Here is a 16,412-nt window from a genome sequence, read left to right as displayed (position 1 = left end):
TGTGCGGAGTTAAGCGATAAATTCCAGCCATTCAAAGTCGGAGAAGGCACAAAAAACCAGAGGTGGTGAGTCTGGTAAGGGAAAATATTTGCACAGGTAGCTTTAAAGGAGGTGGGATCTGTTGGCGCTGAAGGGATATCTTTATGGGAAATCTTAAATTACATTTATTTGATCTAATGATAAGAATAGAATGGAGCCAATGCACCCCATTCGAGCGCAGCTCCATCAAAAATTATAAGGGAGGAGTATGAAAATCTTGTGACATAAGGTTCAGCTTGCTTTAGTAAAGTTTAGTAAAATCGGAAATAAGTTGAGAACGGTTCTATATATCCATTCCGAGGTAAAACTATATGTTTAGCTTGCTTTAATGGAAATTTAATGAAATCGGAAATGCTTAAAAAACAGATCTATAGATCCTATATACTAGGTGGAACTGCCCAGTTACTGGCGCATCTCTTTCGAAGGCAAATACGATGGACGTCGAGGTGTGCTGGCCAAAAGGTAAACAAAATGTAAATTGGTTTCGGTTTTCCAATTCCGTTTTTTCTGTGCTATGTGCTGGCCAATGCCGATGGAAGTGGCAGATGGTGCGCCGTTCAATGCACCCGATACGGGACGCTTTCCCCAGTCGAAGAACCCATTAGGGCTCAAAGCCGAACGCCATTGAACCTGCCACTCCAAGGTGGCTCCAGCACACGGGTGTGAGGTTTGCTGGGGCTTTGGCCTATTAATGGCGTTCCGCTGCCGGCCGTTGATTAATCCAATTATGGGGCGATTAACGTTCCACTTGCACATCAAGTATCCGCCACGTGGTGCCGTCTGACAGCAAATAATAAAAACCTTAAGTGCAGCAAGATGGAGGCGCTAGCAAAGTTATGTCCAAATCGAACTCCAGTGCTTCCGCCACCCGGAAACTCGGCCGAAAAGCTGTCCCACATGAAAATGCCAGTCGGCCAAGTGGCACGCATCATGCAACATGCGGGTGCAGACCGGGGCACTTTCAGTGTGGAATTTAATCAGAAAACAATTGCATAAAATTATGCTCAGCAAGGCGAGAAATTAGTTTTTACTCGCACCAAGCGGGCTGCAGTCGCAGTCCCAGGATGTTGGTTGGCAGATGACATGGCCAAGTGGACGGACACACGGCGAAGTGCTTGCTCCACTCCAAGGACCTCCTGCTTCCCCTTGTGTTTGCCCCGGCACTTTTGTTGTCCGACACGATGTCTTGATGTTCAAGAGACTTAATTATTAAAGCAGTTTCGGGCGACCGGCCACCCTTCTCCGATTTGGGCAGCTCCAGCTGGATCCTTTGGAGCTAGCTGCCTGTCGAATTGAATGCGTAATTATGAGCCATGAACCACTTCTGGCTGAGCAACAGCTGCCAAAGCGACTGACTAGGAGAACGATGGCGACGGGGACAATTGGCAGGGACGGGTTTGTTGGCTGAAAGTTAATTTTAAGCACACATTTCACTGAGCTCATTAAGCACACAGTCTGCCCGCTCCATACCCCAGTCCGCCCTTCCGCCCAAAATTGCGCTCCGTAAATCGCGCGGATAATCAAGTTTTTGGTTGAATGCAAATGACAGAGACTCCATCGCGTCTATTAACTTTTGATTTGCGCGTATTTGCCGGATGGCGGAGGGTATTGACAGGAAATCTCCTCGCCACTAATTCAGTATTTGTATGGGGTTTTCTGTGGAAACTAAGTTATTCAGCTAAATTCTGCTGACAAGCTGGAATCAGTGATTGGTTATTGCTTGAGCGTCTTTAAGGGCTTAACAATATAAAAGTACAGATCGATACCCTGCCTATCAGCACCGAATTAATTAGCTAAGAACACAATATATATATATATATATAAATATGTATATATATATATCAAATAAGTGCAGTGGATGTCCAATCATCTGATTCTCAAGAACATTAATCAATGCGTTTACATGAAAATCCCCGACAGGCAAACATCAATATTCGCACTGAACAGCTTGAGTTGCGCCCAAATGTGTGCTACACGTTGGTCGACTGGTGCACCGCCATGGTGGTTAGGGAATGTGGGGTGAATCTATCAGGAACCTGCGGAATATGCGAGTGCCTTATTAGCCAGTCAAAACATGAAGGCAGTGGCGCTGGCGTTCCTGATTGCACGTGCGCTGGCGTTACCTCATTTATCAGCTAATCAAATTACATGGCCATAATACGCAAACATTTGCATGAAGGGAGCCCAGGAACACAGGGCAGCTTTAATAGGCAATTTGCGTTAAACGCTGATTGAATAACCATTAATGCAACTAAAGAGCCAGTGTGCCACACATGCGATAATAATGACATCAGCAGGTGGGTGGGTAAGTGCAATCAGGTCGTAAACACGTTCCGACGGCACCAGTGACTGACTTTTGAAGCGACTGGCTGAGGATGGTGAGCCAAAGTCCTGGACAAGGACTTCGACAACAACGACTAGCTGACGACGAGTCGATCAATGTACAACAGCATTTTCTGCTAATGGGCCACAGGCAGGGTGGCAGGAAGCGCCATTAGACCAGGTGCCACATGCGTTGATGATGAAAAGAAAATGCATTAGGACCGGCCATGATGAGCCCGCACTTGGCCATGAAGGCCTTCAAAGCCAGCCGTGCCCACCAGCCGAGTTTATTAAGATCGCATTTATCATAATTACCGCCGGGTCGTTGTGTTGTGTCTGGTGGAGCAGGATTCAACGCCATGTGATGACATATTCAGCAGGCAAAGCGGCCGTTAAATTCTTGGAATTTCATTCCGCATTGGCAAGCCCGAAAAAATGTCTATGGTGGTCCTGTCAACATGGGGGAGGCTCATAAAAAATGCGACAGGCAGACCCCATGAAAAACCAAAAAAAAAAAAAAACCCTGCAACACAGGGAAAGTAGTCTTCCACTTTTATTACGTCAGTTCTATTTAGTGCTATACCGTTATTGTTAATTATGTCTAATTATATTAGTAGAAGTAATTCATCTTTGCACTTATCCTATGCTACACCCGTTTGTGTATAATGAAATACCTATCTAGGAATACCAGACTACGATCCACCTTAACTATTTTTCTTTCTGTGCATTAACAGCTGGGGGAAAAAGCCAAGAATTTATATGCGCTGGGGCAGCCTGTGGAGCTGGAACCGAAACTGGGAATGATTCATGCGGAAATAAAGGCACTCGAGAGTGCCGTAAATATTGTGGTGGCGACCACAACAACAGCGGCTCTGGGAAAGGTGGAAAACAAAAGGAAAGCTTTGCATTTTCGCACCTTTTCAGGAGCGAACACGACTGAATCGCCGTTGATTCATTAGCTGAATGTGACAAGCCGTCAGTGAATGTCCAAGTGTCCAAGTGACCAAAAGTCCGGGTGTTCACGCACTCGCTCCGTAAATTCTGTCCGTTGTTTCGTGTCCGCTGCTGGTGTGCATTATTTAATTGACATGTTGATTGTTTCGCATTGCGATTCCATTTTATGTGCACTTTCAGGCGAGGGTGTGAGGCAGTTCCGCCCGGGGCGCGGTGCGGGGTTGTCCGCTGTTCGCCCGACGGCCGAGCGGACGGACAAGTGCCTGTTGAAGAGCTGGTCAACTGCGACGACTCACCAAAATAACGCTCAACAGTTTGTTGTGGAGCACGTAGAATAGGAGAGCGAGCAGCAAATGTTGCTAAACATTCGAGTGAATAGAGTCAAAACAAATTGTTATTTCAAGTAGACTAGGCAAGCAATATTATTCGTAATACAACATATCAGATTCGATTAACTTTTCATCTTTAAAGCCCAATACACAATCTATATTTTTTTTTTTTTTATATTTATTTATTTAGAAGCGATGAATCCATACAATGCAGTAACAGTAACATAACAGCGCAATTAACATATAAAAGATAAAACCAAACCTCTCACTAATCATGTGAGGACTTAAGACAATCTATACTAATAAGCAATAAGCAAGTAAGTAAAACAAATAAATCAAACAAGAACATAAATTTATATGTTAAATGCTATATCATTATAGCCATCTTTATACAAATTGTATCTCTTTGCTGATTATCGTATATAAGTGTAGGCAGTAAATGAATAAGAATAATATTTAAATTAAATTAATATTAAGTTTAAAATCGTAAAAGAATAGTAGAAATCCATTCATATCACAAAATAATGGGATTCAAATTATAATAAATATTATAACAAAAGTAGTATAATTTCAAACACTATAAGCAAAGAAACTGTATTTAATTAGAACTACTTTGAAATTACGTTTTTTCGTGTGCCAAATTTTATTTGGATTTTGACCACACCGATTTGGATGTAAGCCCACTGTGCCGAAGATTTGTCAAACTTGTTGCTAAAAAACGCGCCAAAATATGTGAGTGACGGAAAGGGACGGCGGGAAGGCGGAACAAGGCCAAAAGTACCGCACCGCAGCCGTCAACACTGCAGTCATCGGCAATGAGTAACTTCCAACAACCCACCACGACCCCCAATCTCCGCCGGGAAACCCACCTGCGAGGCGCAGGACAGGAGCGTGGTGAAGAGCGCCGCTCGGAAGTCGGAAAATGGAAGGCGGCCGAGCAGTTGCGACGCGACTACCAAATGAATCGGACGCGATAGCGCTTCAGCGGAGGTCGAGAACTGAAATGTTTGCCCAAGAACTGTATATACCAAGTGCTTGAAAGCCGTTAGCAAGTGGTTCATTTAAATATTCGTTTGAAGTCGGTTCGATTTCAGGTATTCGCTGGATTTCGGTATGTCGCGTGGGTTCGAAACTAAAAGTTCATTTTCCGTGCCAAAAAGTGTTTGCCAACAAGAAGGACTTTAAAATATCGAATTCTGCTGCGGGATCTCTGTTACTCTTGCATCTTCTGATCCTTTTCTCCGTTCAGAGGATGCGTGAGTATTCGATTCATGATGTTTCTTCGCCACATGACCAAGCTAAATGGCTAAGTTTTCCGTTTGGCAACGGCTGCAGTGGGCAGTTAAATCACATCTATTGTGGTTCAAAGTTTTGCTTTCACTCGGTTGCTTAATTAAAACAAAGTTTGAAACCCTAAAGTGGAAATTACATGGAACATCTGTTTCCAGGGCGATTTCAAAGCTTGTTCAATTCAATTCCCTAACCGCCACTCCGGACACTAATTGCATTTGCTGGCAGGATGGACAACTCGTTCGAAAGTGGCCGCTTATCGAGTCGTCCACTCGGAATATCGCCAATATCAGTCTTATCGCCCCCGGGACTTTTGTCGCCATTTATGTACGTGGAGCCAGCCAGCGAGCGAACGACACGTCAGAAAACGTGGCATACATTCGGGCGCCTTCGCGGGCTGGCCACGATGGCGAATACTTAATTATTCATATGCGAGCTGATGGTCCTTCGCGATGTCTTTCCTTTTGAGCCGTCACTCGAACACTTGTTCCGCCTGCAGTTCCATTTCGCTGACGAAAGCCACTGCACTTCTGATGGGGTGGTATAAATTATGTTTTTTCCCATTGACGCAGAACAAAATACGCATTCGTTTGCGGTACAGATACAGATAGTGCAGCGCATGGGTAAACATGGAGTTCGGTAACGAATTCGCGGTTAGATCGTGCCTTCGCATGCCATACGATCTGGATTTGGGCATACTGGGAAATTAGAATGCCCATTGACAGCGCATTAAGTATACGCCGTGTGTGTGGAGTAATCTATTGTTATCTGGAAATCTATTGTTAGATTTGTGCGCCAACAGTTTGTTGGTGCTCCGCCCTCACCGCTCTCCTGCACCACAACACCCCCTCGCCGGCCGAGCAGGCATCAAAGCTTATTCATAACATTTGCTTTTGTTGGCGACACAGATACCCACAAGCACACACAAGCACACACACACTGACGCAGTGGGGCCTTCTGGGCAGCTATCAGCAGTTGGGAAAACCCTTTTTGGCAAGTCCAACAATAGCAATTCACATTAGTTATGTGGCTGAAAAAATCGGAAAGAGGGAAACTTTTACATCTGCTGCTGGCATTTTATATAAATTATATTAGAGTCCGACATCCCAAGGCTAGCTTACACTTACGACTGCTGTATAGTGAATTTAGACTCACATTCGCCCAATTTAACTTTGCAGCTGCTCGGTATCGAAATCCTCGTCGCCAGCCAAACGGGAGCTCAAACTGAAATCCATTTCCAAACTTTCGCCTAATCAACGAGCTACGTCCACTTACCCCTGGCTCCAACTCGAAAGGAGCTCGCTCCAACGCTCCCAAAAGCGGATTTCGAGTGCCTCGCTGGGCCGAGCCACCTGGCATGTCGTATTCAAAGGGAATCGCAGATTGACGGCCACATCGCGGATTGAGGTGACTGCAAACTGGGTGCGAGCGCCGCCATTACTCGGTATTTTGATTTCGCTTTCCTGGGCCGCAACGGGCAATTAATTTGCACCACTTTGGAGCCGCTCCGCCTCGATTTATGTGCTCTGCTCAAAGTTGGGGCAACTATTTGGTTTGGTGTTTGTGGAATGTGCTGTTCATAACTTGTATCATAACTTGTGTCAAACGGCGAAACTAATCGAGCGAGGGAGATTTAAATAAAAATTCAACATGGCGATGGAATGGATAACTGCAATGGACAAACGGTAAGTGATTTTTTAATGAGCTGCACAATTAATGAGCAGCGATTTTGGGGAACTTTTCTTTAAATTCTAAGTTTTTAGCTCCAAAAGTTTCCTTAGCTGAAACGGAATGCTTTCTCTTAAATTTAAGGCATTTCCCAGCTGAGTGCACAAGTTTCTTTCCTCTGTTTTCCCGGAGCAGACACGTACTCACACATCGACGTACGTGTAAGTTGAATGAAAAGCTCGACGTGGAGTACAAACAAAACGAGAACGAGAAGCGAAACATTTTAAAATGTTGCCGTCATGCTCGACATTCATTTGTCAAGAACCAACATCGGGGTGCCCCATCCTCCTCCATCCTTGATGGCTGGCAAATGGCCAATCCATCCACTTTGTGGACACGGCCTGCCACGAATTATCCGCTTTATTAAATCTCGATATCAATTCTCCGTAACTCAATGAGCCGCCTTCTGCACAGCAATTATTTCATCATTCCTGATTTGGACACCGAACAAAGGAAAATAAAAACAGGACTTTAATCATGACATTCATATCTTTCTTGTGAATTGAAATGCAAAATAAATGTAATTGTAGTTCGCTATAAATAAACCAACCCATTTAATGATACTACTCTTAAAATACAATTTATATTATGATAAAGCATTAAAGTAATTTACCATTCATTTCATGAGCTATGCCTGAAAAGTGTTTTCTGTCGTGCAAAAATAATAATTAAACCGCTGTAAAAGTATAAAAATACTATAATTTAATTGAAAATATATATATTTCTGCTGAAAGCTCCGCATTTCAGAGGTTTTAATGCACATACATTTTTTACGTAAATATGTGCTTTGCAATTGGATGGAGTTTAGTCTTGTGCAAACATTATTTTAGTGGAATAAAACAGAGGCACGGGACTATTGTTTTTTTTTTTTAGTTGATGTCAGACTTTATACTTTCCATTTAAGAGAGCGGTTTCATTTTATCTGGACACCACAGTATTTATCTTTTCACAGCCAACATAATAACATTACCCTTATCTAAATTAATGAAAAAGCTCATATGTGAGATGGAGTATCTCTCCTGATGACATGCTATTTCTAAAGCATTTACTATTGCAACAGTCAACAGAATAGTCAGCATTCTAAAGCATTTACTATTGCATCAATCAACAGAATAGTCAGCATTTAGCGTGTAAAATATTTATATACAATTACGGAATAACCAAATTTATTTTAGTGTGTGCGCAGTACTTAAGCTTAAGTTGAACTTGATTCGAGCTAATCAAACATTGACCAGAGATCAAAATTGTTTTTCAAAGTGTCTAAATCGATTTGCCCAACCGTAAATGGCCGGGAATCGAGCACACATTCTTCCCAGCAACCACTTGATGCAATTTGTTGGATTTCAGCTGGGGCATCGCTGGACGAGTGCCACCATTACCATTACCATTATTAGCCCCGCCTGTCCCCACCGACTGCTCAGTTGTGCGGCACACTCTATTATTGCAGAGTGGCCTTATATTTCATTGGTGTTATCCGAATGGGGCGTGCCTCCGCCTCATACCGGCCCGCCCCTAACCGCCGCGCACACACACCATCAATCAGAGGACAATCTCTTCAAATTTCACGCTCTGTCAACGCTTAAACGCTTCTGCCGCACTCGCACTAAAGCATGAGGGGTCAGGGGTCAGCGGGCACTCATGTGACTGTGCGCGGCAGCGGGAAAAAAGAAAGGTCAAGTGGCAAGGGCTTAAAGCAAACTGTTTGCCTTGTGCCTGGGCAAACATTTGCAGACCGCTGCCTTTTGTTTGCCCCGCCCAAAGAGAAAGGGCCTAGTAGCGCAAGGGTGCCAGGATGCCAGGGTGCAGTATGCAGATCCAGATTTCTTTCACAGCTCTTCGGCTGCTCCTTCTTATGGACCTAATACAAATGGCCTCGTACTAAAGTAGGGAGCGAAGACAAAATAAACGATTTAATTTGGACAGAATTAATGGCACAGCCAAGAAGGGCACGTCATGCTGACTGGTAATTCGGCTTATCAAGAGCGATCTGGGCTTAAGCGCACCTGGAGATAAAGGACGAGGGAGCACTCGGTGCATGCCATCGGAGAATCCTTGGAAGGAGGCAAGGTAATCGCAGAACGTAAGGCGTGAAGTGGCAAAGCCAGCAGACAGCAATTGATATTGATGGCTTCCCCTTCCCGGCGGAGGAACAATCGTCTTACTTACAAGTGCCGCCGCACATTTATCATACGCCACGTGTGCCAAAGCAGCTTTAATGTGTGCGAGGAGGCCACCCTTCCCCGCAGCTTTAAGGCTGACGAATCGCCGGCACGCCAATTACAAAATTCCGAAACTAAACTTTCGGGCGTGTGCCTAAAAACCGCAAAAACCATTATAATAAACAACGAGCTGGCTGCCTAGGATGTGTCCCAACGCGCTTCCGGCTCTTTGGATCACTCCCTTCGTCCTTCGCCTTTCGCCCACCAACAGCCACCTGGCTGTTTGGTTAACGACAAACCCAGAAACGGTTAGTGGCCCCCCTTCTCGGCACTCGGTTCCCGAAATTGCCGCTTCTACTGGCGAATGAATTATGCATGAGCCCGGCAAGACAGTTCACCTTCAGGAGCCGGATGAAAGTTGTTCGCAGGCTGCGCCAAAAAAGTAGACGCCTCGCTGCAAAAGTAGCCCTCGATGCAGATGATGCCCGGCCAGGGGCAAGCTTGGGATCTATTCCTGACTGCAAGCTGCCTTTGTCTGCCCAGGTCAGCCCTTCCTGCGGACGCACCCGCTCCGTCTGAGTTTTATGGAATTTTTAATTAGGCGAAAGTTGGGTGGGGTCTCCAGTGTGGGCGGCATTGGGGGATTTATGGTGGGCGGGAGCTCGCCTGAAAATTGTTTAAAACTTTTGGTAACATGCCGCATGGCAGCAAGGCGCAATTTGTTGTCTGTTAGACATGTAAAAACATTATTTATAGCGCGATTTGTATTGTTTTCCTAGGGGGAAAAACTTTATTTTTTTTTTAAAGCAAGGTGATTTAATTTTTATTATTTAAAATTAACTTACTTGCACTTCCTGAATTTGAGAACTCCTTATTAGATCTGACAGCTAACTTTTTCTCAAATGCAATTAGTTGACGCTTCACTCTCATTGCTTCGCCATTTCCCTGCCCTTCTTCTCATTATTCTGGGCGGACTTCCGTTTCCTGCAGATTCTTGCCCGGAAACTCTTATACTTATTTATTCATTTTTCAATTGACTTGCACACAGACAGGCAAAAAATATAATTTGCATACTTAATGCGCGCACAAACCGAGCACAAATGACACTGGAATTTTTAATTTGAGTTCATTGTTGAACTAATACTTTGCTTTGCCATTTCTCCTCATTTTTATTCAGTTTATGGCCTTCCAAAAGTAGATCCAAAAATAGAATAATCCACGTGAAGTGCTTTTCATAGAGTCAGTAAATTATAAATGCAAAATACTCGTTATTCTTCGTGTTCTTTTTTTTTTGGTTTCTTCTTTCCTTATTGCAGTCTATTGTTCGGTTGTTTTGAGTTCAGAAACGACTCATTTCTCAGAGTCCTTTACACGTATTAATTTTTTACTTTTGTTATTTCAAAGGAGCATTTTGCTTTGTTTTATAATTGTCCTCTTTGATAATTTGTTATTCGTTGTGATAAGCTAGGTAAATCTTCCTGGTAACCTTAATGCAGAATGTTAGTATTTAACAATAAACTTAATCAGTAGCCGAAATGAAAGCTGCATGACAAGCGTACTTATTTATTTTTTATAACATATAGAGAGAATGCTATGAACGAGATAATCCACTATCAGATACAAGGTCAAATGTCAGATATAATAAGAACTTTATAGAAACAATATTTCAGTGTCTCGACTATTCCATACCTCTTACCCTGTAAAGGGAGTGCGAGAGAAGTGCTGATACTGCAACCATATACTGTTTTCCAGATTGCATTTGTTATTGAAGTGATTAGGGAGAAGCGTGATCTTTAAAGTTTCCGTGATTTCGATGTTTATACGGAAAAAACTTCGTTCAAACTTTCCACCTTTAACAAATATTATACACCACTTATGTAAACAAGTCATCATATATGAGTGCGATATTGTTTTTTTTTTTTTTTGCGGTAGCGCGGCTCAAGTGTGTTATCTTCTATAAAATTCAAATTGCACATAGAAATATTTAATAAGCTGCATGTTTATATTAATCTGAAACCCATACTAGCACGGCAAGTGATTTTAAAGTACATTAACGTCTAACCACTTTTAAACGATTTTCAGTCCTTGCGACCGGAACCTGCGTGATGTGGAGCTAATTTCGTGCCGGTTGCGTCGCGTGGAGCCGCTGTGTCGCCTCCCGGGATCTGCGCTCCAGCAGTTGGCCATGTGCGGATTCTATGAGGACCTGGAGAAGGGGGTGACTCGTGAGTGCTGGATTGCGGGGATTAACTATGCGACAGAGGTGGCTAACTCAAACTTCTCCTCCCCGCAGTTTTTCGCGCCGGCGAGCAGGGACGCTTCTGGTATGCAGTGCTCGGCGGATCGCTGGAGGTGCGATACCATGCCCACGCCGATGCCGATGGCAAGGTAAGTCCTTACTTACACCAGTCAGGAGATGAGACATCCTGGAACACTATTCCGCCGTGCGCAGAGTGCGAGACAATGCGCGTGCTGAGCAATATAATTGATAGTGATTACTCGGCGTACCCGCCGTGTTGCATATCCGATCCGCCGTGCATGCTCAATATTCCGGGGATTTGGGCCTGGGTTGGGGGTTGGGTTTGACTCAAGTGGGGGCGTGCCTGGCTGCGGTCTGAGCCCCTCCTCATCCGTCGATGTGAGCAGCAGGAAAAAGGAACTGCTGACAACGGAGAAAGGCCGGGTATCCGCCCCCTTCCCATTCCCGCAGCGAATCATATCGGTTTGTGGCATTCAATTTTTTTCCGTTCCGCCGTTGCCCTCCTTCTGGCTTTGTGCTTGCCACAGCAACATTAATTTCCGCCAGGATATTGGCCAGCATTTTTTTCCAGCCCAGTGTTCTGAATGCACGAGTACATGTGTACACTGTACTACGTAGTACGTACGTACATATGGTGGCGCCACATCCATCTGTGCCTCGCCACGGCCGAGTTCATTTGGTGGGTTCTGTCCAGAGAGGTGTCTGCTAATTGAAATGGTCCGAATTGGGAACTGGGGCCGAGCAGTGTGTGTGTGGGGTCTGGGTCTCGATGTGGAGCTCCTCCTCGGGTGCGCTCCGTGCACGAGTGGCTGCAATGGAAATTCGAGTATTTATGGTTAAGTGGGGCATGACAGTGGCAGCATGCCTGACCTCAGCTTACTAATATGGTGGCTGTGGCCTGTCGAGCATGTGGCACTGGGAATTGCAGTGCCGGTCCTGGTGGCAAGTGGTCCAAGTGTGGGCAGAGTGCCCTGCAATCCTTTTCAGTATCGCCGGCAAAGGGCTAATGGAGGTGATCTAATAATGAGGATAAGACCCTTGAATCGTCATCGTTCATCATGCCTCTGTTATTCATACGTAACTCAATCGAAGCTTAAAATCCGCTTTCGACATTTCTGATAAAATCAGGATTATATGCTTGCAAGTCGTAACTTATATTTTATATCGGGCAAGTTCTAAAGCGTAAAATTTATAAAGGTATTTCGACTTTTAAGTGCTAAAGTTAACTTTCATTCTGATTATAAGAAATTTATTATTATTATGGTCCATTGTGTTAATTCGTCTACGCCCAATTCAAAATATTCATGCGTTTTTTGCCTTGGCATACATTCATTCGGAAAAGTACTATCTTCTATATTTGTAAATATTAAGGTTTTATAGCTTTCGATTGATTTGCTTATATTCAGTGGGCCCCGTCCATTGAAAACATGAATGTGAAAACTAAAAGAAAATTTATCAGCAACCGGCTTTAATCGATTCCGTATACAAAATAAATTTTCTTTCGCTCCGGTTTATCAAAGCGATTCGTTCCTGTTAACATCTTTGCTGACCCGAATTTCCCGCTGCCTTTTATTTGCGTTTGTATAATTTTTCCGGCTGATTGGCTTTGGGAAAAGCCGGAATGGATTTGCCTGTGGGCAACCCCCGCAATTATACCATAATACATTATTCAAGCGAATGCACGGTGTTTTGGGCCTATGAAACTGTTTTTGACACTTCGTTCGCCGGCGAGTGTTATGAATTTCGGTGAATGAATGTGGCGTGCGACACGCACAGCCCAATTTCCAGAGCCGGATAAACACATAGATATCTCAGCGTCAGTTCCCCAAAACAAAGAAGGGCCCTATCAATAGACCCACAATTAATTTGAAATGATGCGCGCTGCGAGAGGTGCTCATCAAAAGTAGAAGTGCCGCTTCTGAAAGATACACCGGAGTGCTGGAAATTTATGTGTGAATGTGTTACTTCGCCGACTGCCACTGTCAGTTGGTGCGAGTTCCGCTTGGAGTTCTACGGATTTCCCCTTGACCACCTCCGATCACGTGATGACGCCAATTTGGGACTAATGAAATGCGAGCGGGCGGCCTTAGGTAGCAAAAACAGCTGAGGCAGATACAAATTGCAACTAATTCATAAATGTCTTGGCAGAGTAACCCCGAAGCTGCCCAAGGCAAAGTCATGCGGGGGCGTCGCACCTGCAGAGCGCCGTTATAATTGAATTAATGTTGTATTGCAATGGAATCTGCATTCGGGATACCAACCCCACCCACTCAAGCGACCTTGCATGTAGCGAAGTATCTGCAAGATACTGAGACATGACTCGTACTTGTGCTCGTCTAGCTCGACTTCTTGTCTCCTGACCCGCCGACATAAGCACGATTAATCTTTGTTATGTGTCGACGGTGCCGCCGCGCCGGCAAACATTGCCGGATCCAATTAAAATGATTATATAATTACAGCCGGAACGCCCGAGCAGGCCTTCCCTGGCAGAAAGGCCATCAAACTAATGAAAATGCTTTGGAAACTGAAACTTTGCCCACATGTAATTATGTATCATTAGGTGCAGGTGATCGGGGCTTCCTCCAGACCAGTTTCGGGCCACGGCCACCCTGGTGACCCAGCAGCATCGATATTCAAGTTCACTCAATTCGTAGGTGTTTGATCTGTGCGACCCGCGCTCGGAGAAAGCATCTCCACAAATAATTGGATGAGCAGTGAAATCTCTCGGCTTAAATAGAGCACACACACTCTACTCGTTTTGTGGGATACAAAAGCCTCAAGCCACAAAACATTTGATTTGATTTGTAAGAGCCATTTCCGTCAAGACACCTCAAAGCGGAAGCATTCGCTCTTTGGGCAAATACAAATCGCAGATACTGGCCTCATTCGACCTCATTTGTGGCCCCGTTCGACGAAACTTTTAATTAGCCAAAAACTCCGAATTCTGTCCAATTCCGATGGGAGCCATTTGCATACGATGGCATCAAGAACCAGCTAACTTAGGGCTAATGTTAATGTTACTGTTGAATCCAATCATTTTGCCCAACAAACAGATAGGGGCTGGGGGAAACTGTCGGGAGCTGTCGGATGTCTGAATCTCAGACTTAGAATAAACCGCGTCGGATGCAGATAAACGAGCCACTTGAGACGACAAATTGTGGCTCTTCATTGAAATCAACGACACCCGTCGCGCATCTGACCCATCGAGATCACCCCCGCCCGATCCGATCCGACCCGACGTGTAAATATAAACATCCAGAAGGGCCGAAGACGAGGCAGATCTGTGCTCCGGTTGTGTTTACCTCGCTGTCAAACAAGTTGGCGACGCCGGCAGCGAAGTTGCCCACATATGTGGCGGCTATGTGCGCTGGTGCGCGACCAGCGGAACGTATCTTTCGGATACTTTAGTGCTGCCGCAGAAATTAATACGTGCCGAGCTCTCCAGCGGCGCACAACTCGATCGCTGGCCCAGAGGTTCAGTTCGGTTTGGTTCGGTTCGGTTTGAATCTCTGCCTCTGTTTACGCCTCTATATCACCTCCATTGGAGCCCATCCGTATCTGTTTCCCTGTGCGATTCGAGTATCTTCAAGTTAACCATGCTGCAGAAAGTGCGTGGGCTGTGCTGAAAGATTCGCGCGCGGGCGTTCGCCAAGTCGAAATAAACCAGTTAAATCTGAGTGCTTGGCTATTGGCCAAAAATGTAATCGACACGACAACGGAGTGTAAACAGGCCCATTTCGAGTGCAGTTTTGAAATTGTTTATGCAATGCAATTGTGTTAAAAATTTATTACCTTCCAAGCGAAACAAAGCAAGGCAGCCGAAAACACATTTCTCGCCTCTCTGGTGATTCAACAGCTGCAGTGTGTGTAAACAAATAAAGCCAGAAACAAAGCCGCAATATGGAGGAATTTAATTCAAGTTGATTTCATTCATTAAATCTGCTGGAAGGTTGCAGCGGAAAGAGCAGCGAATTCTCCTCTGGTGCGTATCTGCTATTTGCATTGGCCTCATATACTCGTACTCGTATAGGGTTCTTATCGCCTTCTTATCTGGAAAGAACTGCTTGCAAAGCCAGTTGGGTAAACGTGAACCAGAATGGGTTCTTCTTCTTATATGGGTATATGTATATTATTAGCACCACGAACAGAACACTTCACCTGGGCTGAGTGATGTGAGTGGGCACACACAGAACTTCCGGAAAGATGAGTAATGGCTCCTTGGGCTCCAAATCAGTTCCGACTGTCAACACAGCTCTTCTCGCTCCATTTCGTCCATCTTATACATATATGCACGATATGCATATATATCGCATAAATCATGGGCCAATAAATGCGATTTGCATAATTGATTAAAATTATTGGCAAACTGCTGGGCAGGCTATTCGGCCAACAGGTGGACCACTTATGACGGCCCGTCCAAATAATAAATATAAGCACAAAAGGCAGAGTAGATCGCAACTGAATAGCCATCGAGATGATTGATGGTGCTCCAAGCTAGCCAAGAGCCAATAAAATGCATAAATGAGTGCTCAACTAGGGGAGCTCGACTATAACAAATGCAGACGAAGATGAAAGATTGATAATGCCCGGGGAGGGAACCACCTCTGCAGATGAAGACATGGCTCACTCTCGATGAGCATTGTGTACATACGGAGATTTATGTTCACCGGGGTTATGCCTAAAGAGAATAGCTGCAACCTAATTGGGCCTAAAATAGAAAGTGGGGGTACAACCTTGCCGAAGGTCAAAGATCATCCGCATGCACATCTCCATCCACCAACAACCCCTTCGGTCCGCAATCCGCCCACCTCATCGCATCCCAACGTAAGATACAAATACTGCTCGTGTTTTATACGCTTTATGGATCAATACGTTTGGTCTGCGTGCCACAGAGCAAGAGCATCAGCGCCACATGGGAGGGAACTCCTTCTCCCGAGATCAAGGTGCTTTTAATAATCTTTAATAGCTTGGGCGGAGGACGGAGTTCGAGTGGGCGGTTAAAAAGCAGTTTTCCGGGGCCTTAAACAAAAATGTTTATACTCTCGTACGTGTGTATGTATGCACATGCATGTGCGGAGGTGAGCGCATGATGATATTAATCAGGATAAAAGTGGTTTCATAATGTTTATTTATTTATAACAACAGCGGATGAAATGGGGCACTTTCAGCTCGGGGCAATTATCCATCAGCGGGCATCTCCCATCCCCATTTAGGTAGTTTACTCCTTGCTCGCTGAAAAGTTTGCATTAGCATGGAAAAAGTTCGTAATTAAATAAGTTTACAATGGCAAATTAACCGAAAAATGCAATAAATTCATTTTTATCGCACGAC

At 44.7% G+C, this 16,412-nt stretch overlaps 1 protein-coding gene across 2 annotated transcripts in view, besides 1 other annotated feature; it reads left to right on the top strand.

Annotated features, from left to right (window-relative positions):
* Window positions 1-3,804: 3,804 nt before the first annotated feature.
* Window positions 3,805-3,931: a mobile genetic element.
* Window positions 3,932-4,583: 652 nt separating this feature from the next.
* Window positions 4,584-16,412, top strand: part of Epac (Exchange protein directly activated by cAMP) — a 39,227-nt gene continuing 27,398 nt past the window's right edge. Inside the window, exons 1-4 of one of the 2 annotated variants that reach the window (NM_001103732.2) lie at window positions 4,584-4,755; window positions 6,113-6,619; window positions 10,904-11,046; window positions 11,115-11,209. In NM_001103732.2, the coding sequence (NP_001097202.2) occupies window positions 6,585-6,619; window positions 10,904-11,046; window positions 11,115-11,209 (273 nt within the window). In that variant the 5' untranslated portion in view covers window positions 4,584-4,755; window positions 6,113-6,584. Of the gene's footprint in view, window positions 4,756-6,112; window positions 6,620-10,903; window positions 11,047-11,114; window positions 11,210-14,501; window positions 15,064-16,412 lie in introns of those variants that run through there. The other variant, NM_165490.2, reaches the window with a different exon arrangement.

Source organism: Drosophila melanogaster, chromosome 2R (genome assembly GCF_000001215.4).
Source record: "Drosophila melanogaster chromosome 2R".
Taxonomy (NCBI): domain Eukaryota; kingdom Metazoa; phylum Arthropoda; class Insecta; order Diptera; family Drosophilidae; genus Drosophila; species Drosophila melanogaster.
The sequence above is the reverse complement of the archived record's forward strand: the minus strand, read 5'-3'. Positions and strand labels throughout refer to the sequence as shown.